The sequence below is a fragment of the Arachis ipaensis genome, chromosome B01 (genome assembly GCF_000816755.2).
Source record: "Arachis ipaensis cultivar K30076 chromosome B01, Araip1.1, whole genome shotgun sequence".
Classification (NCBI taxonomy): domain Eukaryota; kingdom Viridiplantae; phylum Streptophyta; class Magnoliopsida; order Fabales; family Fabaceae; genus Arachis; species Arachis ipaensis.
In genome coordinates, this window is record NC_029785.2 from 27,533,994 (window position 1) to 27,556,396 (window position 22,403).

A 22,403-nucleotide genomic window follows, 5' to 3' on the forward strand; every position below is an offset into this window, starting at 1 on the left:
GGAAACGCGAAGGGGGAGGGGAGGAGGCCATCGCCTTCACCGCGGGTCTCCACCGTCACAGGAGGCCATCGCCGCCACCGTTGGGTCCTTCGCCACCGAGCACAAGCAGCGAGAGAGGAGATCTGAAAAGAGAGAGGGAGCACTGGTGGAGGGGAGGAGGCCGCTGCCATAGCTGCCACCACCATCGTGACACATACATCGTCGTCGGTCCGCCCACGAGCCGCCGCCAGAAACGTCGCCGCCGTTCATGCATGCTTCTGCCGCTGCCGTGGTGTGCGTCGCCGGGAAGGGGAGCTTGAGCTGCCGATCTACCCAGCCATGGAGTGAGTCGCCACCGTTCATGCATGCTCCTGCCACCGCCGATCTACCCAGCCGCTGTTCCTCACCGCCTCGCCGCCTCACCGCTGTTTTTGCTTCTTCTACTTTCTGCTTCTGTGCTTCTGCTTCTGCATCGTTTGCTTCTGCATCTTCTGCTTCGTCTTCTACTTTTTGCCTCTGCTTCTACTTGAGTGCTTCTGCTTCTACTTCTAATTTAATTTTAATTTGTTATTTACTGATTTTATCATTGTTGTATGTTGATTTATTGAATCTGAATTTGATTTATTGAATCTGATATTGATTTGTTGAATCTGGATTGGAATAATGGATTTGTTCATCATAATCCCTAATTTTTATTGTTGGTTTTGTTCTTGTTTTGATTTCTGAATTGCTGTTACTTTTTTTTTGTTTTTAGATTCATTATTTATTTATTTTTGGATTTCCTGAATTTCTGATTTTGAGTTGTGTGTTTTTTTGTTGAATCTGTATTTTTAATTTGTTAATGGAAGAAGAATTTGTTCTTCTAGAAGAAGAAGAATTTGTTTTTGGATTTCTTGAATTTCTGATTTTGAGTTGTGTGTTTTTTTTTTTTGTTGAATCTGTATTTTTAATTTGTTAATGAAAGAAGAATTTGTTCTTCTGGAAGAAGAACCAGAAGAAGAAGAACAAGAAGAATTAAATGGTGAAAAAAGGGTATTTTTGTCATTTAGAAAAAAATTTATTAAAAAGGAAGATTTTAAAATAAAATGTAACATTAAGGACGATTTTAAATCAAAAATTATATCAGGGACGGTTTCGATTCTGACCTTCAACGTTAGGGACCAAAACAATACTTATCCCTTAAAAATACTATTGTAAAATCAAAATCATAGAACAACAGAAGCAGAAGCACAACAAAATAAAATAATAGAAAAACAAAGGAAGAAGAACTAAAAAATAAAATCACTAACAGAAACATAAAGCAAAATTAAAAATAAAAAATATAAACACAGAATTATAAAAAATATATGCAGAAGCACAACAAAATAAAATCACTAACAGAATCATAAAAACAGAAATTGAATAACTAACTCGGAGGCTCCATTCTTGAGGACAACGCGTGGATGACAACGGCGCCTACTTGTGCGTGGAGGAGACGACGGCTACTGTGCGTGCAGGACGACGACGAACGAAGGGAGAAAAAGGGCCGCACCGAGGAGAGGGAAGCGCGATGAGGAAGAGATGGAGAGAAAGAAAGGACTACACCGAGAAGAGGGAAGCACAACAAGGAAGGGCCGCTGCGAGGGTGCTATCCGGCGAATCAGGGGCTGAAAATATTTTGACTTTGTGGAAGGTGGGAGGAGGAGATTTTAGCATTGTGGAGTATGGAGTGGTTGAGTACTCTAGTGTGGAGAATGGAGAGTGGAGAGAGTTAGGGAATAAGGACTTAGCGTTTTGAGTGGCGGCTAGGTAATCTACTAGGGGGTTTGTTCATTTATATTAAGTTCGGTTCGGTTAGGATTTTCACTAGCAGAACCAAAAGGTAAATCAAACCACAGAAAAATAGAAAAATATCATTTTTTATTTTTTCAGTTTTCGGTTTTTCGACTCAATTGGTTGATTTTGTTCGGTTGAATCGACTTTGAACTCCCTTATGATGCAGTACTTTTTTGCCCATATTGTTAGGTGTTACAACAGCACAACACATAGTGGGGTTATAATATGTAAACATCTGATAATCCATAAGAGAACATCCTACATTCTATTTAAGAAAGAAATCGAAAAATGAAAACCAAAGACCTATAGTATAACTGAAAGAGATATCCAAAATACAAACAAAAGAAACATCTAGAAGTATAATTAAAGAAACATCCAAACTCTAACGAAAGATCCACTCATACCAAAATAGAAACATCCACTAACTCACAAAAGAAACCTCCATTTATTGATAAAGAAACATTTACATGCTTAAAAAGAAAATCCAATAAATAAAAAAACATCTGATATGATATGCCTTTAAAATGCATCCATTTAAGAAATATCCACTAACACAAAAACAAACATCTAAAAACTATTTTAAATGTATACACAAACATCTATCATGCTTTAAAAGAAACATCTAGCAATTCAAGGAAAGAGAAAAACATCTCATATAAAGATTTCTACTTAGTTTTTGAATCCTGAAACAGAGAAGAAACATCCACTGAATTGGAAAAGAAACATCCACTAACCTTTGGAGTGGCAACATGGAGAAGATGCGGTTCGACGAGGCAACGGAGGTTATGGAGGAGGCACGGCTTGACGGAGGAAGAGGAAACGTGATGACGTAGCATGATGGTGGAGAAGGATGAGACGCGGCGCGATAGAAGAGATGGACGAGGTGACGCAATGTCCCAAGTCGCGACAGAAGAGGAGGCCGCGCGCCACAGCGGAGGAGGTGTATGGCTCTGCCTGACTTGTGTGTGCCATCTCTCGGCTAACAACGTTGCTATGGTGAACGGCATGCTCACGGCGGATGAAAGACGGTGCGAAGGCTCTTCCATGACAGCACTAAAGGAAGTGGTGGCGACACTGACGTGCTGTGGTACGGAGGCTGAAGGCGAGGAAGATGGCATGGTAGAGTAGGAGAGTGAGGCGACTGCGATGTTTCTTTTTTTGTTTTTTTACTTTAGTGTCAATTAGGGAATGCTGTATATCTATTTCTACTAAGTTATAAAAGTTTTCTTATATTTTTTTTTTAACCTCAATGTGTTGAATCCTCTTATTTGTAACCCATTCTTTTGTTCGAGTATGGCTTTATCCACACGCACATGCACACTAATAATTTGTGTACGATAATTTATACAAAATGTGTCTTCAAATATGTTCATAAAACAACTGAATTTAATTTGCATATGATGTTTATACCAAATACGTAAAAAATCGACTAACAAAAGAAGACCTTCAAATCACTAAGATGAATTGGATCCAAAACACAAATAACTTAGTGAAAACCCACCACATCGAAGTTAGCAATAATAGCTGGATCTCATCCCCTCATCCCTTGGTTACTTCCGATGATTTCAATCCAAGTAGCATAGGAAAAATAATTGTATCTCATCTATTCATTGAAAATATTTGCACCATATTTGTTTGTTCCACCAAAATCAAGTGTAATAACATCATAAAGTAAGAAAAAATTTTGCATTCACAATAAGTACCAAAATTAAATTCACACCATACCTTTCATATAGGATATTGTCGAAGAAACGATCCGTGAGAGACTAAGAGTTGAAAGGAGTTTTTGATTTCAATGGGACTATTACCAGGCGACATAAGCATGCTCTATCATATGATTTGCTCGTACATTCTTCATCAAAATAAGGTTTAGATGCTTCCATTGTTGGGTTCCTTAGCTTCAAGACAAACTATAATAATTCATCCCTGCTTCACCCATTTCTCTGAGATAGATTCCAAATTTGTGATTTGGGAGAGTACCCCTTTCGAAGGTTAGGGATAGTGCAATGGAAATGTTAGAGTTCAACCCAAAAGCAATTAAATTGGGGCTAAGTGAATTTTCAGGTTGTCTCTTTTAATTTAACAAATATAAAATAACACCTTTTCAACAACACAGAGACTATTTTTAAAAGGTTTATGATGCCAAGTCTAAGCATAATAATTCACCTGACCTTATAGCTAAATATCTAACTATTAACTAACACAACAAGAAATTATCAGAATAGTGACCGATTTAGCGACCGATTCTGGTGGTCGCTAAAACCTTGGTTGCTAATAAAAAAATAGTGACCAACTTCGATCACTAACCATTAGCGACCGATTTTTTAGCAAGGCCACCAAGCCATCACCAAAGAGTATCGGTCTCTAAATCGGTTACTAACATAACCGGTCGCTAACTGGTGACCTAATTTTTCGTCGCTAAATCGGTCGCTGAGTAAATCGGTCTCTAAATGGTGACCAAATTTTCTGTCGCTAAATTGGTTGCCATGAAATCGATCGCTAAATCGGTCGCCATTGCCTGATTTGAAAATCTAAAATTGGTCACTAAATTTGTCGCTAATTCCTGAACTAAAAATCTAAATCGGTCGTTGTTCTTGATTTTAATTATAGATTTTTACTAATTTTACATTTACCACCGTTAAAACTTAATTTTCAGATTTGTTTATGTGCATAATAACATAATAAAGTAATTTTCTAATTAGGAGTAGAACCATCTTGAAATGTAAGGGAAACTCGATCTGTCACTCCAATAAAAATAATATATCAACCAAACATTGGAAATACAAAAATTAATTTATCCAAACAAAATAGCACTAAATTGGTATGCCCATCATGTTCGAAGCTTGAAACTCATGTTTGTGAAATGTACGATCAGAATACAAGTATAATACTATAATATAACTTTGTTCATAATGTTGATGCCTTTGATTTGCTTAGGATGTAGGTATGATGTCCTTGTGAGCATGGCAATCTACTTGATCAAATTCATACTGAAATCCTAGAGTTTCTTAACCAAATTAGCATCAGTTCCATGGGAGGTTATTTTGGACAGATTGCTATCAGATAAGTATTTGCCACTAACTCCCTTCACTTGTGGGTGCAACGCTACATAGCATGTTGTTGTTGCTCCCTACATAGCAGGCAAAATCTCATATTCAACATAATGAATGTTTCAACTATCTTGTATGCTAAATAACCATATATATATGATGTTATGTGTTATACCTGTTGGACATTTTTAAGCATAAGTCTCCCAATTGCATTAACTATACTTGCATGAACAAAAAAATTGGATGGAAAATGAACCAAAAGCATACTTTATGAGTTCATAAAATAGTAGAATGTGGTAGTAGTTACCATATGCCACATCCATATGACGGAAAAGGTTGGTGGCAATGGTTTCCGGATGAAGAGAATTCGCAGTAATATCAGTCCCGTCTTCCTAATCATGATTTAGGAAGCTAAGAATTAACATTATGGAGTGATGGCATAAGAGAGTAAAAAAGCAACTAACTTTCCATCCAATTAAGTTTTAATGGTGATAAATGAATCCACTATGACAAAATATTCATAATCACTTTTCTAATAAATAGCCAAAATTGTATCATTCGGCTGCAAATTAACAACAAATTCAGCACACAACATTTTCACACATGGAAAATCTTAGCTAACATGAAAGTTTCTCAGCAAAGGAAATAAATTTTTCTACCTTTTTTGAAAATTCTCTAGTTAAACCCAAGAGAGGAAGAATTAATACTTTTCAGTTCCATGGATACCAATCTGCACTCTCAGTATATCATCTTCTTGAAACTCACTTAACCAAGCATAAGACAATATTCAAATACAAATAGATTCATAAGTATACAAAGAACTATTATTAAACAATAAGAAAAAAATGCAATAGGGAGAATAAGTTTTTACCTCTTGAGTCCAAATTACAATGTAACCCTTCTTAGATTTTCTATTACACTGTTCTTCCTGTTTCTTCATGTCTTTGATTTGTGTTTCAAAGGTATTTTTCTATTGAGGTGGCCCTCTTACTTGCATGTTAAAACCAAATACTCCATCTCTGTAAAATAATATAAAAGTTATTTTGGTTTGGGGATGAAAAAAATGAAAAAGGGAGAAAAAAAAGGAGGTAAAACCACTTCTTCTTTCTCTTTCATTGCCTCGGATACTAACTTTTCAAACACCCTCCTTTTGATCTCAGTCTCTATATTCTACAATGAGTTTATTGTTATTACTGCTACTACTAACTTTCTGTCACAGACAGACAGCATTCACAGTACATATTAATTAATTATTAATAGCGACCAAAATTAATTTTAGTCATCAATTAGGTTTAATAATTTTAGGTACAAATTAAATTTCACAGCATACACATTTATTCATGCCAGTCCATCCGGAAAATACAAAATCTCACTTGCAGATAGAAAGATAATAATAAACTCTCATAATAAGAGCATAGGTAGGTATTCATTTTGATTATTTTCTCCGACACATCTATTCAATAATGATACACATGATCTAATAAACTTGTTGAAAAAAAATTATGCTTAATAGCAGAAGAAAATGATGAAAAAAGAAGGCATATATAATTTCCAATGTTTATTTCTCTATATTTATATTTATAGTAGAGAATTAGATATGATATTTTGAATTGCAAACATTGTTTAGACACTAAATTATAGTTGATTACATGCTTTTATACCATATAAAGTTATAAACATTTAAATCTAAAAATGCGAGTTAACGAGTATAAAGCAAAGTATATTTGAAAACAACGACCTAATTATTTATTAATATATGGTACAAACATATATGTAGTAAAGAATTTGAGCAAGATAACATATTAAAATAAACAGAATTTTTAGCTCAAAGCTAAGTACTATATTCAACTAGTTTAATATACTGCAAAATCTTGATGGAAGCTAGTCATGAAGAGGAGTAATTTAGAAGTTGGTTAATGAAAATTTCGAAAGAGTTCCGATCTTTCACTCTCCTGAATGTGTTTAGGGAGACCTGACATGAAATGAAATTAGCCTCTTAACATTATATTTTCAAGTGAAAGACCTGTGAAACTAGCCTCATTAGAATTTCTGCATTTGCAGTTCTAGTTTCGTGAGCTCTATGCAAACTGTATATATACGTGGATAGAAGAAACATGCAAATCCTGAAATTACTAGTTGATACTTTTTCAATTGGTTATCTAGTGAATCCTTATGTCCAACATCAATCGTTATACTAAATCCACTCACTACACTAACCAAGTAAACTCGATCACATAACCACATAAGAGGAAAATCTCATTTGCAATGTAATCTCATCAAATCAAGATCTATTGGCTGGTGTTTGTAACATCATCAAATCCATCTTTGGATGGAAGAGCTCATAATCCTTTATGACTTGGAATAAGGGATGGAAAATTAGAAACTTAATTTAAAAAAAAACAGCATTGATATACAATTAAATTATTTTTTTAACTCTGACAACCCAAAACTCTAAACTTTTCTTTGAAAGATCAATATTACTACTTTGTTTTATTATGGAAAGGTGAAATTTTATAGATATTTCCAAGCAATCACAAGTTGAGAAACAGAATTTGAAAAGCTAAGTACTATATTAAAATAGACAGAATTTGAAAACAATGTTCTATAGCACATAAACTTAAGCCTAAAAAACAGTAAGAGCATATTCCATATACAGATTGTTCGACATAACCAGCTGTAATGAGATTTCAGGCGAACCAAATCGTCCTGCAAAATGAATGCAACAACAAAATACCTTCCTAAAGTTAAAAAATTTAAAATAAATAAATCTGATGCAGGCTATATATAGCCCTTGTATGAAAACTAGAAGTAAGCTTAGTTATGAAAAAAATTTACTGAATGCTGCAAAGCAATGGCTTCAGACTTAAGCAAGAACAGGCACAAGCACAGGATTCAAAAATGCTTAAGTTGTGAAACCTTACTAATCTAAGATTAGGTTTCCTTTCAATCTGAAATGAGTTTTACAACTTGATCTGGCGGGAACGAGAGAGAGGTAGGTAAGAGAAGAAGGGAAGAGGTAAACGAGAATGTGAGCGGCAACAAGAACCACTTCAAGGCTCTCACAAGCTTCATGAATTCACTTGTCATAACAAGAACAAAATCCATCACAAAATTTGGAGATCTGGCAAATTCAACGAAGCTTATCGCTAAAACCCCTAACCAGAGGGGAAAAAACTAAACCTAACAGAATGGATCAGAATCGGCAATTAGGAGGTTACCTGCTTGAAGACGACGAAGATGGCGCCAAGATCTCAACGACGAAGGCAACGACACCGAGACTGCAGAAGATGATGGTAACGAGACCTCAAGAGACGACGCTGAGACTGCAGAAGACGACGCCGACGGGACCTCAGGAGACAGCGGCGAGATACAGAAGACGACAGCGAAGAAGACGACAATGGCGTCGGAGATGTCAATGGTATCTGATTGGAGAAGATGAGAATGGTGTGGGTGAGTTAGGGTTATTATGGGTAATTCAGATAATATATTTTTTTTAATTAGTGACTGCTTTTGCGACCGATTAGTTTATAAAATCGGACCACAACTTTAGCGACCGAATTAGCAACCAATAATATTTTATTTTATTTACTTATCTATAGGTTGCAAAATCGTTCGCTAAATTAAAAAATAGCGACCAATTTTGTGACTAAGAGTCCCAAGGATATTTCTTCCTTTGTTTTGGTTGCTAATTCGGTCGCTAAATTAAAAAATAGCGACCGATTTTAGTGACCAAATTTATTCTGGTTTTATAAAATTTATTGGCCGCTAATTTGGTTGCTATTAGTGACCGATTCTGTTGGTCGCTAAAATCAGTCACTATCTTAACAATTAGCAACCGATTTAGCGACTAGTATCTTAGCGACCGATTTAGCAATCAAATAGTTGTTCACTCTTTCACTATCTTAACGTTACTTTGGTTTTCGTTGCTAATTCGGTCGCTAAATTAAAAGATAGCGACCGATTTTATTTTAGTTGTATTTAAAACTTATCGGTCGTTAATTCGGTTGCTATTAGCGACCAAATTTTAGTCGCTAAAATGGGTTGCTGAATATAATTGAGCGACTGATTTAGCGATCAACATTTTTTTAGTTCTAAAAATTTTATATCAGTCACTATAAACAACCAATTTTTTCGGTCACTAAAATCGATCGCTATACCATTATTATATGCGTAAGTTTTTTTTAATAAAAAGTTATTCTTGTCAAATTGAAAAGGCACTTCACACACAAACTTCTTGTACAAAACCAAATAGATAAATGCCATTATTATATAATAGATTTTTTCTAAGTTTTTTTGGTCAAATTGAAGAGGCATTTCACCCACACATTCTTGTACAAAATCAAGTAGATAAATACCATTATCATATAAGGAAGCTTTTTTTCTTAATAATTATTTTTTTGTCAAATTCAAGAGGCAATCTAATTAACTAAACAGAAATGATAAATCAAGTTTTAAAATATCTCTTTGCTTTATTTATATTGATTATTAACAACTCTTGGTATAAAAAAAGGACACAAACTAAGATCGAAACATTCTAGCTGTAGAGTCATTTTGAATATAATAATATTAAGCCGCATTTTGATCCTATATATATGTTGAGCTATCATAAACCTGGAACTGCAAGAGAGAAAAAAAAAATTAATATGGTTATTAGAAATGGTGTGAAGAAGGCATTAGTAGTGTTGATGATTGGAATATTTACTTATTCTGCCATTGCTGAATTTCGGACTCCATCTTATTGTATTTCAGCTAATGATGAGATAAAACTACAAGAATGTATAAAGAGATGTCAGAGAAGGTGGTATAAACGTGACTTCTTGGAGATGGTGGCATGCATGGGGGTATGTTGGCATGGCATGGATCCATGGCGTACGCGTGGTGATCCATATGGATGAAAAGTATTTCTTCCGCTATAGTACTACTTTAGTAATGGTAAGTTTTTGAATGACTTTGAGTTTTTGAGGGTGATACCAAGTTTATATAAAAAATGTTTGAGAAATGAGAGAATATTACATTTTGTATTTTTTAATTTTTACTGATAAATAAATTATTGTATACACAAAATAAAATTTAAATTCTAATACTTATTTAAAAAGATAAATGAGTTTGATGTAATAAATTCATCACTTTGTTTTGTGAATGTCGAAATATCAATGAGTCACTGAAAAATATATAAAGCACTCACTAATACGACATAAAAATTTAAAACCATAGTAGTTTAAGTAATATCCTTATAATACATGTGATAAATATATCAAAAAGTTTATTTTAGTTTCAAGTTTTATAGCACTAGATCTTATATTATGTTTCTATAGCCTAGTTATATATATATATATAATTCGAGCTTGAATTGCTAAGCTTTTACTATAACTAGTGTTAGCGATTATATTATTAACTTCGATTATATGGTTAAATTACAATAACTAGGGAGCTGATTTGTTTCTCCCACACTAGTTTGTGAGGAGCATATATATTCCAACAATTATTTTTTTTTTTAAAAAAGACAATATATTATATGCATTAGATTAATCAAACAGTTAAACTTAATTATTGATCTTTTAACATAATTATTTACTTATATTTTTTAATTCGATATATTTCCTTAAATGACCCTATTATTATTATTATTATTATTATTGTTGTTGTTATTGTTGTTATTATTGTTATTGTTGTTACCTGAAACGATGATTTGAACCTGAATGTGAGGTTCAGACTCCATATGAGACAGCGTCCGACTTGTTCTGGTATCGGAGGTGTCGACGTCCGAGTTTTTCGTGAGAAGGTGGAGGTGGTACCTGCAAGAGACTTCGATGCTTAGGTTAGCAAGGGTTTAAGGAAGAATATATGACGGGAGGGTGGAAGTCGGCCAATTTAAGAAATTATAATATAGGAACAGCGTTGCGAGTATAGCTCTCAACCAGCTGAAATCCGCTCCATCAATTTAGAAAGGTTGTCACAAAATTTTAGAATAAAAATACTGGGAGTATGAGTCCCAGGTCGTCTCCCAACGAGTTGACAAAGAGGTGCTAATTTATTAATCAGGAGTTTTCTGGGTAATTTTGAGTTTGGACAATGAGCAAATAAATAATTGTAAATTTAAGCAATGAAAATTAAAAGAGATTTATAATATTCTAAATAAAGGGCCTTGACTGAGGGAATAATTAATCGGAAGTTCTATCCTTGTTGGAATTCTCTCAAGTGTAGTGTAAAGAGGTTGTTATTTTCACTTAGTTAACCCTTACTAAATAAAGGAAAGTCAAGTGATTGAGCTAACTCTTATTCGCAAATCCTAGTCCTCTCCCTTGGGAAGGTCTAGCGTTAGTAAATACAGAATTAGCCAACAACTTCCAATTTAACTAATCACTTGAGCATTCCAACTCAAGTGTCTCCTTTTAATCAACCCCCATGTCAAGTTGAAAATCTACTATATTGACATGAGAAGTACTTGCACAGAATTAAAAAGGGAATAAAAGAAAGACATGATAGACAATAACTGCAATTTAATTAAAAATAAAAGTAATCCTTTGCATTAACAATCCATGAAAATAATCCAATTGTAACTCTAAACAAGAATTAAGAATATGAAATAAATAAAAGAGTAAGGAAACAAACTAGAATAGTATCTTCAACGGAGGTGATGACTCTTCAATATCCAAAAGCAAAAGCAATAAACTATAAAACTATGAATGTAAAAGAAAATTTAGAGGAAGAGTAATTTTCTCTCTAGATTCAGATCTAAAAACTAAAACTATGCTAATGAGAATCTGTGTTGAGTCTCTGCATGTTTCCTTGCTCTAGTCTGTGTTTCTGGGCTGAAAACTGGGTCAAAACTCGGCCCGAAATTGCCCCCAGCATTTTCTGTTATTTCTGCAGATCGCGCATGTCATGCATGCACGTCGCTGGTTGTTTTGGCGTGTCATGCGTACGGGTCAGTCACGCGTGCGCGTCTTTGTGCAAACTCCAATCCACGCGTACGCGTCAAGCACGCGCATGCGTCGCTGCAAATTTCTCCATATCGCGCGCTCGCGTGAGCCATGCGTGCGCGTCGATGCTCGCTGGTTATCTCCTTGGTTTCTTGTGTTCCTTCCATTTTTGCTAGCTTCCTCTCCATTCTCTAAGCCATTCCTGCCCTATAAAGCCTGAAACACTTAACACACGAATCACGGCATCGAATGTTTCCTTATTCGGATTCTAAGTGTCATGAATCCTACGTCCAATCTCCACCACAATCATGGTGGAATTTTCACTATAATCAACTGATTATATTCACCAAAACTATTGCATTACAACCTAATTCAACTAGTATCTACCACTAAGCTTTTTTCACCAAAGCTCAGCTTCCCAAGTACTGTCCCAACTTGGAAAGGGAACCTTAACAGATTTAAATTCACCACCAAGTGCTCTCCCAACTTGGCAAGGAGAACTAATCCTAGTTCAATAAATCAATTACTCAGAATTTTCGTGGCTCTTTCATGCATCACTCTTGCCTTTTTCAACTCACATATTCAACCTTTTCTCAATACAAAAGATGACACAAGATAGCCATAACAAAGAAAATCAGAAATTAAGCTCTAGTAGAAGAAAAAGAATTTAGCTCAAGTGTTGAGATGATGTTCTTGAATGTGCTCTCTTTTTCTTCCTTCAAATGTTGAAGTGAGGCCTCTCTTATAATATCAGCTTGCTCTTCTCATTTGCTCTTCATTGCCTCTTTTAATTCCATTCTACCAGCTACCCGTTGGAACTGTCTCTGCTGGCATGCAGTCATTTTTCATCTTGCTTCATTCTGCTCCACTATCATTGCTTGTCGAGGAACCATTTCACCACCTCTGTTGTCCTTGGAGTTGCTTTATTCTTTAGCATGTATTTCTTTCTCCCTCTGCTCCATTACCTTTGCTGTCCGAGGAACTGCACCACTACTTCTGCTCTCTTGCAAGTTTGTGTTTTGCTCTCCCATGTTCAGAGTTGTGCTTTACTGATGTCCTTGTAATGAGAGTGACCCCAACTGTCCTTGTTCTTGTCATGGTGTTACAGTTGTCCCATATTGTTAACAGATGTCCTTCTCTTTCTTTCTTTTGTTCGGTGCTTTCTTCTCTTGGCTCATGGGGATTGATTTGTTGTTCATTAGCACGTAATGGGCTAGAGTGTTGGAGTTGTAACAATTTGAGATGCTGAAGCAATACTAGAATGCGCCGAAGCAACATATAAATGGGCCTGCATCACTTAGCACACACATTAGACCAACTTTAGACTTTCACCCAAATAATGATTGTCATCATATATTAGCCCAAAATCAAACTAAGTTTAACACACCTTTTGGTGTAGTTCCACCTTTTTTGGTAATCCCTTTATCTTGAAAATTTGTTAGTATCTATCCTTTAGTGGAGATAGAGATAATAAGAGAGATTTGGAAAAATAATTACTTATTTAAATAATTAAAAATATATATTTTTTTGTCGTGTCCGACCTCTTAATTAAGAGGTCGGATAAATTAGGATTTTTGCCAACAACTTTAGTCGTTAGCTTGATTCTCTATTTGCTTGCGAATTTAGATCCTCTAAATTTTGAATTTATTTTAGAGAATAAAGTGTGATTTTTTATTTTTAAATAATTTTTTTATATTTTTTTGTCATATCTATGAAATAAATGGTAAAAAGTTACACTTTATTCTCTAAAGTAAAATTTAAAATTTAGAGGATTTAAATCCATTACTTGTAATACTACTAGAAATTAGCATTTTCTGGGACAGATTTTGGATGAAGTTAAAATAAGGGTAAAACACTATAATAAGCCAAAGAGAATAAAATTTTACACAAATAAGCTAAATGGAAAACTCGTTCATGAATCCACCAATGCACATTACTATATAGTTCGAATCAGGTTTATTCGAACTCTATTCACACATAATTCGAATAATGTTGATTCGAATTATACACAAACGCGCACACACATTAATTCGAATCATGTTGATTCGAATTATACTCACACACGCTGCACATCGTAATTCGAATTGACCATATTCGAATTACTCATGATTTAATTCTACCCATTTTTTTATTAAAAAATTAATAATTGATTAAAAAAATTAATAATTTAAAAATTAAAAAATATATAATTTATTTCATGCATTAAAAAAACTAACAAAATATTTTATTCTATACAAAATAGTTTTAAAAAATGGCTTAAAAGATATTAGGAGTACTATAAAAATTTGTAATGTCCTAATAATTTAGGACATTAAAGAAATACTCTACATAGTCAATAATAATTTAGAAATTAAAAAAATATAGTTATAACAAGTATTTACCTAAATTACTAGAATATTACAAACTTTTATAGTACTCTTAACATTTTTAAGCTATTTTTTTAAATTATTTTGCATAGAAAATGGCTTAAAATGGCTTAAAATTCCCTTTGTTCTAGGCAAAACAATTTAAAAAAAATGGCTTAAAAATATGTTAGGAGTACTATAAAAATTTGTAATGTCCTAGTAATTTAGATAAATACCGGTTCTAACTATATTTTTTTTAATTTCTAAATTATTATTGACTTTGTAGAGTATTTCTTTAATGTCCTAAGTCATTAGGACATTACAAAATTTTATAGTACTCCTAACATTTTTTTAAGCCATTTTTTTAAATTATTTTGCCTAGAATAAAGGATATTTTAAGCCATTTTAAGTCATTTTAAGCCATTTTCTATACAAAACAATTTTAAAAAAAATAGCTTAAAAAATGTTAGGAGTACTATAAAAATTTGTAATATTCTAGTAATTTAGGTAAATACTGGTTATAACTATATTTTTTTTTAATTTCTAAATTATTATTGACTATGTAGAGTATTTCTTTAATGTCCTAAGTCATTAGGACATTACAAATTTTTATAGTACTCCTAACATCTTTTAAGCCATTTTTTAAAATTATTTTGTATAGAATAAAATATTTTTTGTGGTATAATTTAAATAAATTTATTTAAAAAATTTATAAAAAAATATTCATGAGCTATTAAAAATGCGCAAAAGAGTATTGTATGAAATTCGAATTGATAGCTCATTAATATTTTAAAGAAGTCTCGTAATAAAATATTTTGTTAGCTTTTTTTTAATGCATGAAATAAAAAATATATTTTTTAATTTTTAAATTATTAATTTTTTAATCAATTATTAATTTTTTAATAAAAAATGGGCAGAATTAAATCATGAGTAATTCGAATCTGGTCAATTCGAATTACTATGTGCAGCGTGTGTTAGTGTAATTCGAATCAAGATTCGAATTAGTGTGTGTGCGTTTGTGTATAATTCGAATCAACATGATTCGAATTATGTGTGAATAGAGTTCGAATGAACCTAATTCGAACTATATAGTAATATGCATTAGTGGATTCATGAACCAGTTTTTCATTTGGCTTATTTGTGTAAAATTTCATTCTCTTTAGCTTATTATAGTGTTTTATCCTTAAAATAAATTTTAAATAAATTAGATATAATTTTTATTTTAGATAAAATTTAGACAAATTTTTTTCGTCCCAAAAATCATTGTTGCTAATTTACATTTTGTCTGAAAATTCGTCTGAATTTTTTTTCAAACGATTTTGTGACGAATTTCGAATAGGCATTTATCTGCTAGATTTCTAACTATTATGATGTATTTTAGACAAATTTTTAAAAGCAATTATAATATTTAAACAAATTCTTCATTCATGTCATCAATGACGTGATGTATATAAATATATAATAAAATCATAAAAAAAGTTATTTAAATTTAAATCAAATTCTAAGTAGTAAAAGACTTGGGACTCTATAAGAAACAAAATACTCATGTCCATAAATCTAATCAAACTAAAACAATGAAAACCTATTAATCTAAAACAAAAAAGAGCTTTAAAAGTCACTAATTATAAATAAACTAAAACTTAATAACTAGTTTACCTAAAGATTTTTTAATCTAATCAATAAACAAAAATACTTTAGACATTAATCACTAATAATGTTATTATCATCATCACTAAAGTCTGTTCTAAATTCAGTTTTTATAAATTTAAATAAAGTTAAAGGTAGTGGGAGATTTTATTGTTTATATAAAAATATGAAGTATTTTTTTTAGTAAAATCAATTTTTTTTTGTTAAACTTTTAGTTGATATTCTTGACATTTTAATTTGCGTTCAGCACCATCCAACTTAACTTCTTGCTTCTTTGCCTTTTCTTTCTGCATTTGAAGAGAGATATAAACCAAAAAAACTTAAACCAAAAGCAGCTCCCTTTTTTTTCTTCGACAAAACTTCATTTTAAATAGTGTAATCATCTAACATTTCTAGACTTCTATTAGATGCCTCAACAACTCCTTCATTATCAAAGAATAAAGTTACTTGAGAGAGTTTTATCTTTAGCTTTTTGAATTTACCCTACAAAATTAAACTAATCCATTTTAATTGCAACTAAATATACCATCAATAAATACTAACATATAGTGAAAATTATCTTTTTGAAAGAAAAAAGAAGAAGAACAAACTAGCACACATACAATGGCTCTCTCAGATTTTTCATCAATCCAATTTTTATTCTTTTTGATATGGCATTTGATATAAACCTCATTTAGAGAATATTTTACTCCTGTAGCTTTCTCTTATAATATTGTAATTTTAATTCACAAAAAGAAAAGAGAATAAAAAAGCTCTGTTCATAATAAGAACAAGTATTAAAATTAAACTATTTTTATGAATCTTATCATTCTGCAGGCGTGTTCACCCATAGATATGAAATCACCAGAGTGCATGGAACTACCAATATTTGAAGCTCAGTTCACAATATTTGCCACTAATCTGTTCTGAAAATGCAAATTTATAGTTCAATAATGCAATAGTTGATGCCAAACTGGTGTAGGAATATACTTTTAAGTACATAATTAGAGTCTTTTGAATAACTAACTCTCTCATGACTCATCAACTTTTTTAATCGAGCACTCTCTTTAATAAAATATTTGACGAATTCTTGTATTATGTTGAGCATCCCACATACAGTATTCTTATAAAAGAAAATATACATATACAAATGATTAAGTACTATGTATAATATCAAAATATGAAAAAAAAATGATAATAAATATTTACTTTAAATTTAATAAATCATAAATCTCGCATTTGAACATTGACATGTATTCATGTAGGGGCAACATTATGAATATTTACTTTTAAAGGCAGTTGTTATACAACCAACAGCAGTATATGAATTAAACTTATAAACAGGTCAAATAATGAGTAATTAAATATGCATTCACAATAAAAACAATAAAAAAAGTGATTGTTATACTTATTCATTTTTAAAAGGTATTATTTTTAAGAGGCCTTCTTAAGTAACAAATTCACTTTCTTGATTAAGAGATTTATTTTCTTAATGATTTTTATTTAATGAGTGAGCATGATGTAAATCTTGTTCAAAATTAAGAGTATGATGTATGATGGCTATAGAAAGATAAAATTTTCTTGGATTTTTGTGATGGCTTCGAAGATAGACACTACAAGAAACGTCGTTAAAATCGACGGCCAAATCAACGGCTTAGCCGTCGATAATATTGAAATTCGACGGCAAAATAAACGGCGCAGTTGGTCGCTATAAAGCTTGTCGATTTTTTAAAATGCTAATAAAATCGACGGCTTTCATGGCCGTCGATAATAATTTAATAAAATCGACGTTCGTTCCGTCTGTAATATGGGTGTGAGAATTTTACATTCCTAATAAAATCGACAACATTGCCGTCGATATTATTATTTAAAATCGACGTCTTATTTGTCGATAATTGATTCAATAAAATCGACAGCTTTTGTGTCGATATTTAACTCAATAAAATCAACAACACTTTTGTCTATAATATGTTTAATAAAATCGACGACAACGCCGTCGATATGTGATTGAATAAAATCGACACAGTTGCCGTCGATTTAATTGTTTAGATTTGTCTATTTTAACTTTTAAAAGCGACAACTTTGCCGTCGATTTTAATAGTTATATGTTTTAATTTTTCTTTTTCTATTTGAAAAATAATAAACCGTTAATACAAATAAACTTTTAAATATAAAAATAAAATTTATACAGAATATTAGATAACAAGACAAATAAACTTTTAAATATAAAAATAAAAATAATTCTTAAGAATGTGGTGTGTTTAATACCAAAAAAGAGGCTGAAAGCATTGCTAGCTATCCTATTAAAAATTGTTCATACAAATTGAAAAGGACGATATGAAATCAAGAGAAACAGAGGCACAAGGAGCTGCATGTAAGCAAGTAAATCAATAGAGAGTTGTTTGAATGAAAAATGACAATTGCATCAGACTAAAATCAATCAGTACCTTCATCTGTTCATCGTCGTAAGGGGTATCCGGGGCTGTAATTCTTGTAATCTCAGCAATGCAAGATGTAACCGAAATCTTAATATCCTCATCTGTGTGCCTTAGAAGTTCATCAGAAATCAATGCTTTCATGGAAGGTACAAGTGCTTCCTGAATTGGCTCACTTGGTAATTGATTGACTGTTGATAGTATCAGGTCCAGATTCTGAAAGTTACAGAGCCAAAAACCAATAATGAAATCAGTTTACATGGCAACGGAACACTTTTTGTGATAGTGTTGTCTAAATTTGTTCTGAACTTGGGAAAAAAATCATTGTGATCAATGACTATATTTCGAATTCGCATCATTACTCGAATCCACTTGGTTTTTCCAACTAGCATAAATTAAACCTTTGCTATTAAGCATCTACATAGATAAACACCCACTTTGGGTTAACCCATTACAGATTAACTCCATCAAATCCTAAGGGCAAATGCTAGTTAAATAAAAACCAATCATACTAATGATGATTTTCAATTTCTTTTGTAAACTATTAAGAATTTGCATGTACTAATCCTTTGGATGTTAGAACTCCCAAACACACACTCACACACAAAATGTTCAAATTGTGAGCAAGACATAGATAATTACAACAAAAACAAGAACTCACACCAGAAACTAAAATCCCAATCAACAAGCAATCATTCAGCTGAACAAGGAATCCATGATCAATTAAGAAAACAAAATAAAACTCATGACACAAAAACCAATCAGAAACAGAAACATATATAGATATTTCAAGAAAAGGGAAAAGAAGACGTTACATCAAGCACTTCAGGAAGCTCATCAATAGGAACATTGCATCTGAGAAGTTTCCTCTCGACATGTTTAAGGTTCTTCACAGTATCACTCTCACCCATATTTTCAGTCTCATTAGTGGATGCCATTCTCTTTGTGATCACAAAACACAAAGTCACTGAAAAACAGTAACTGGGATGGTCAAATTTATAGCCCTAAGCTATCAAATCAAATTAACACAGCTCAGGGGTTTGTAGCAAAGTGTTTGACATGCATCAATACACTTTATTGAACACAGATCCATCAATACACTTCATTGAGCCCCACTGTTAAAAATATTAAGCACAAACAGAACACAGATCCATCAATTTGAACCCCACTGTTAAAAATATTAAGCACAAACAGAACACAGATTCATCAATACACTTCATTGAGCAGAGACAAAAATAGTTAAATCATCTAACTTAGTCGATCATTCGCTGAAATTAAAAACAAGAGAAACCCAAAATGACATAAAGGTAGAAGCTTACTTCAAAATGACATAAAAAAATTGCACTTATATAAGATATATAGGAAAAGTCATAAGTATGCCCAAAAGAAAAAATGGAAAAACATAATCATTACATTGCCAGGATGAAATAAGCATGAAAAAATAAAATATATGAAAAAAGCAAAGACAAACCAGTTGTTTTCCTGCTCATAGTAGCATATACATTCATGTAATTAGTTTGCTTTGTAGGATAAGACTTATCATTGTTACTAATAATTGATTCACTGCACAAGCTAGTTATAATTAAAAATTGAATATGTTATGAAAAAAGACTTGCATGTAATTTTCTGAACCACTCATTGACTCAGAGTGTCTTTAATATAGATAAGCAAATATAGAGGTTCCATAATAGATAAGCTCTTTAGTATAATTAGATCAATCAAGACTTAACTTATGATATAGTATACCTTAACAAGAGCTATGTTAGCAGGGATGACATGATCAACACCAAGAGTCTTCAAAATCTGCACCTTTTCAGCTCCCCTGAAACCGAGTTATGCAAAACAATAAACATTCAACTCCAAAGGATACCTAGTAAATGGAAATATCAATTAAATGCAGAACAATTATATCAGTCATATTCAACCTTGCATTGAAACAAATTAGTACTACCTAGCAACAGCAATGACAATGGCACCACACGCTTTTCCAATTTGAACAGCTGCAAGTCCTACACCTCCTGTTGCACCCAAAACCACTAACACCTACAATTTTATCAACTTTTGAACCACTCCAAAGAGATATAAACATAACCAACAAATAAATAAATAAAAATTAACTACATATGACATACCTGACCAGAGGTTAAATTAGCTCTATGCACAAGTGCTACATGAGAAGTGCCAAATGCCACAGCAAATGCTCCAACAGCAACAAGATCACAACTTTCTGGCACACGAATCTAATTGGAAAAAAATAGAACAGGAGAAGCAAATTAGCATGAAGCAGAAGCTGAAAACAAGAGAAAATCGAATGGGGAAAGGGGAATTTAGGGTTTGGGGGATACCTGAAGAGCAGAGGGGTCATCGGCGTGGAGAGGATCAAGGGGAATTTAGGAATTTCCAAATGAAATTGAAGGGGATACCTGAGGAGCGACAGTGGCGGCGCGAGCAAACAGAGTGATGGCGGCACAACTGTGATGCCAGCAGAGGAGAATGAAGGTTGGTGTTTCTGAATTCTGATACGCTCGAATGCAGAAAAGGATAAAATTGTGTTTATGAACTTGGAGCAGGAAGTGGGCGTGGGGTTGGTGTATTTAGCAAAAAAAAATCGACGGTAAGTTTGTCGATTTTAATTTGAAAAAAAGCGACGCCTTTAGCATCTATTTTATATATTAAATCCACACCATTTATTTAATTTCAGAAAGCAATCTGGACCGTTCAAATTTATCGACGAAAAGGTTGTCGATATTTTAAATATTAAAATAGACGCTATATCCGTCAATTTTAAAAACAAAGTATATTCAACCCCCGGTTTGTCGACAATATGACGATAGTAAAGATAGATTTAATGTATCATTAAAAAATCGACGACCAAACTGTCGATTTTATTATTTTATTTTTAATTATTTTTTTTAAAAATATCGACAGCAAGCCGTCGAAAATTATCGACGAGAGAGATAGCCGTCGATTTTTTACGTCGATAAATACACTTTTTCTTGTAGTGAGATGAAGTACATAATGCTAAAGGCTTTTTCAGGAGTTTGTGATTTTATAAGTTTAGTAAATAAAAGCTTAGTTTTGTGAGTACTAATCACTTTTTTATTAATAAATTTTCATACTTTAATTGACAAATGCTTATTTTTGTTAGAACCTGATATCTAAAACAATATAGAAATTCATAAGATTAATAATACATATTTCATTTAATTTCACTAACATATACATGAGGTGAAATACTTAAAATAATAACAATGTAAAATACTACTTAGCTGGCAAAATAATCAATTAAGATGTAAAATAAATTGCTATTATACTTTAGTACTAATATATACATACATGAGCATTTTGAATCATTGATAGCAAGTTTCATAAATAATACTATATGTGCACATATGATAAAACTATAACCCACATGTTTACTTAATTATATGAGTGAGATTTTATAAAACTAGCAAATTAACTCTTTCTTTTTAAATAATATATATGTTGAAAATATAATGATTTTTTTGTTGTTTATTTCAACCATGTCCTGGTCAAGAACCTTACATCATAGCATGTATTCCAAATACATTTATAATCTGTGTGCGGGTGGGTGGAATACGTCAGCTTTCTAATACCTTGTATTACATACTTAATTTCCTATATATGAGTAGAATTTATTTTTAGTGTATTTTTTAAGAAAAATACTCACATGATAACATCTTTAAATTAAAGGGCTGGGCTATACATACAAGCTTACAAGTTTACAAGTTGGCCCAGCCCAAATAGAAACCACGCGCATAAAGAGAGATAACATGGCGCGTCGAAATCACGCGCTCAACACTACAACCGTTACGTATGGGAAACTCTTCCACTTCTTCCACTTCTTCCACTTCTCAAAACGCTTCGAAAACAAGGAAACCCTTCCATTTTCGAGCGAAAATCAAAGTTCAAAATATACAAATCGTTCTTCGAAACCTCCATCAAAACACCATCAAACTCTCCGTGACGAATCTGAAGAGAAAACAAAGCAACAATACTCAACGTAAGTTCATTAAGATTCCTGTATATTTTATTTTTCTTCTACGTCATTCTTCTAGGGTTTACTATTATTCTTGCTTCTTTGTTACACTGTTCTAAGTTCTACGTTGTTCTTCTAAGTTCTACGTCATTCTACGTTCTTGTTCTAAGTTCTCCTGCTATTGTTGTTGATTTTTGGGGGTTTATTCCGTAGATTGGGGGGTGTATACT

At 32.5% G+C, this 22,403-nt stretch overlaps 2 protein-coding genes and 1 long non-coding RNA gene across 22 annotated transcripts; 1 reads left to right on the forward strand and 2 right to left on the reverse strand.

Moving 5' to 3' along the window:
• LOC107604771 (short-chain dehydrogenase TIC 32, chloroplastic-like) lies at nt 1,282-8,344 on the reverse strand. 12 transcript variants are annotated; one of them, XM_021119670.1, is made up of 6 exons: nt 8,063-8,332; nt 5,716-5,863; nt 5,152-5,236; nt 5,020-5,060; nt 4,770-4,924; nt 4,508-4,696 (listed from the first exon to the last, which is right to left on the reverse strand). In XM_021119670.1, exons 2-5 carry the CDS (start codon nt 5,782-5,784, stop codon nt 4,793-4,795), a joined length of 327 nt encoding a protein of 108 aa, XP_020975329.1. In that variant the 5' UTR covers nt 5,785-5,863; nt 8,063-8,332; the 3' UTR covers nt 4,508-4,696; nt 4,770-4,792. The 12 variants fall into 12 exon arrangements, 5 of the variants coding, with proteins under 5 accessions (XP_020975329.1, XP_020975339.1, XP_020975332.1 ...); XR_002359884.1 differs by adding an exon at nt 5,504-5,608 and having other exon boundaries at nt 4,516-4,924; nt 8,063-8,335; XM_021119680.1 differs by adding an exon at nt 7,766-7,965 and having other exon boundaries at nt 4,516-4,924; nt 8,063-8,340.
• Nucleotides 9,377-10,847, forward strand: LOC110270407. The gene is made up of 2 exons (XR_002359899.1): nt 9,377-9,776; nt 10,557-10,847. It is a non-coding gene; the product is annotated as an uncharacterized LOC110270407 (long non-coding RNA).
• On the reverse strand, nt 11,946-20,767 carry LOC107628043 (sister chromatid cohesion protein pds5-like). Of its 9 annotated transcripts, none has more exons than XR_002359887.1 (7): nt 20,519-20,765; nt 20,306-20,413; nt 20,125-20,216; nt 19,920-19,995; nt 18,989-19,140; nt 18,186-18,389; nt 11,946-13,055 (listed from the first exon to the last, which is right to left on the reverse strand). XR_002359887.1 is itself a non-coding variant. In XM_021119692.1 (7 exons), exons 5-7 carry the CDS (start codon nt 19,109-19,111, stop codon nt 16,635-16,637), a joined length of 357 nt encoding a protein of 118 aa, XP_020975351.1. In that variant the 5' UTR covers nt 19,112-19,140; nt 19,920-19,995; nt 20,125-20,216; nt 20,306-20,413; nt 20,519-20,765; the 3' UTR covers nt 16,397-16,634. The 9 variants fall into 9 exon arrangements, 1 of the variants encoding a protein (XP_020975351.1); XR_002359888.1 differs by having other exon boundaries at nt 13,049-13,063; XM_021119692.1 differs by lacking the exon at nt 11,946-13,055 and adding an exon at nt 16,397-16,664.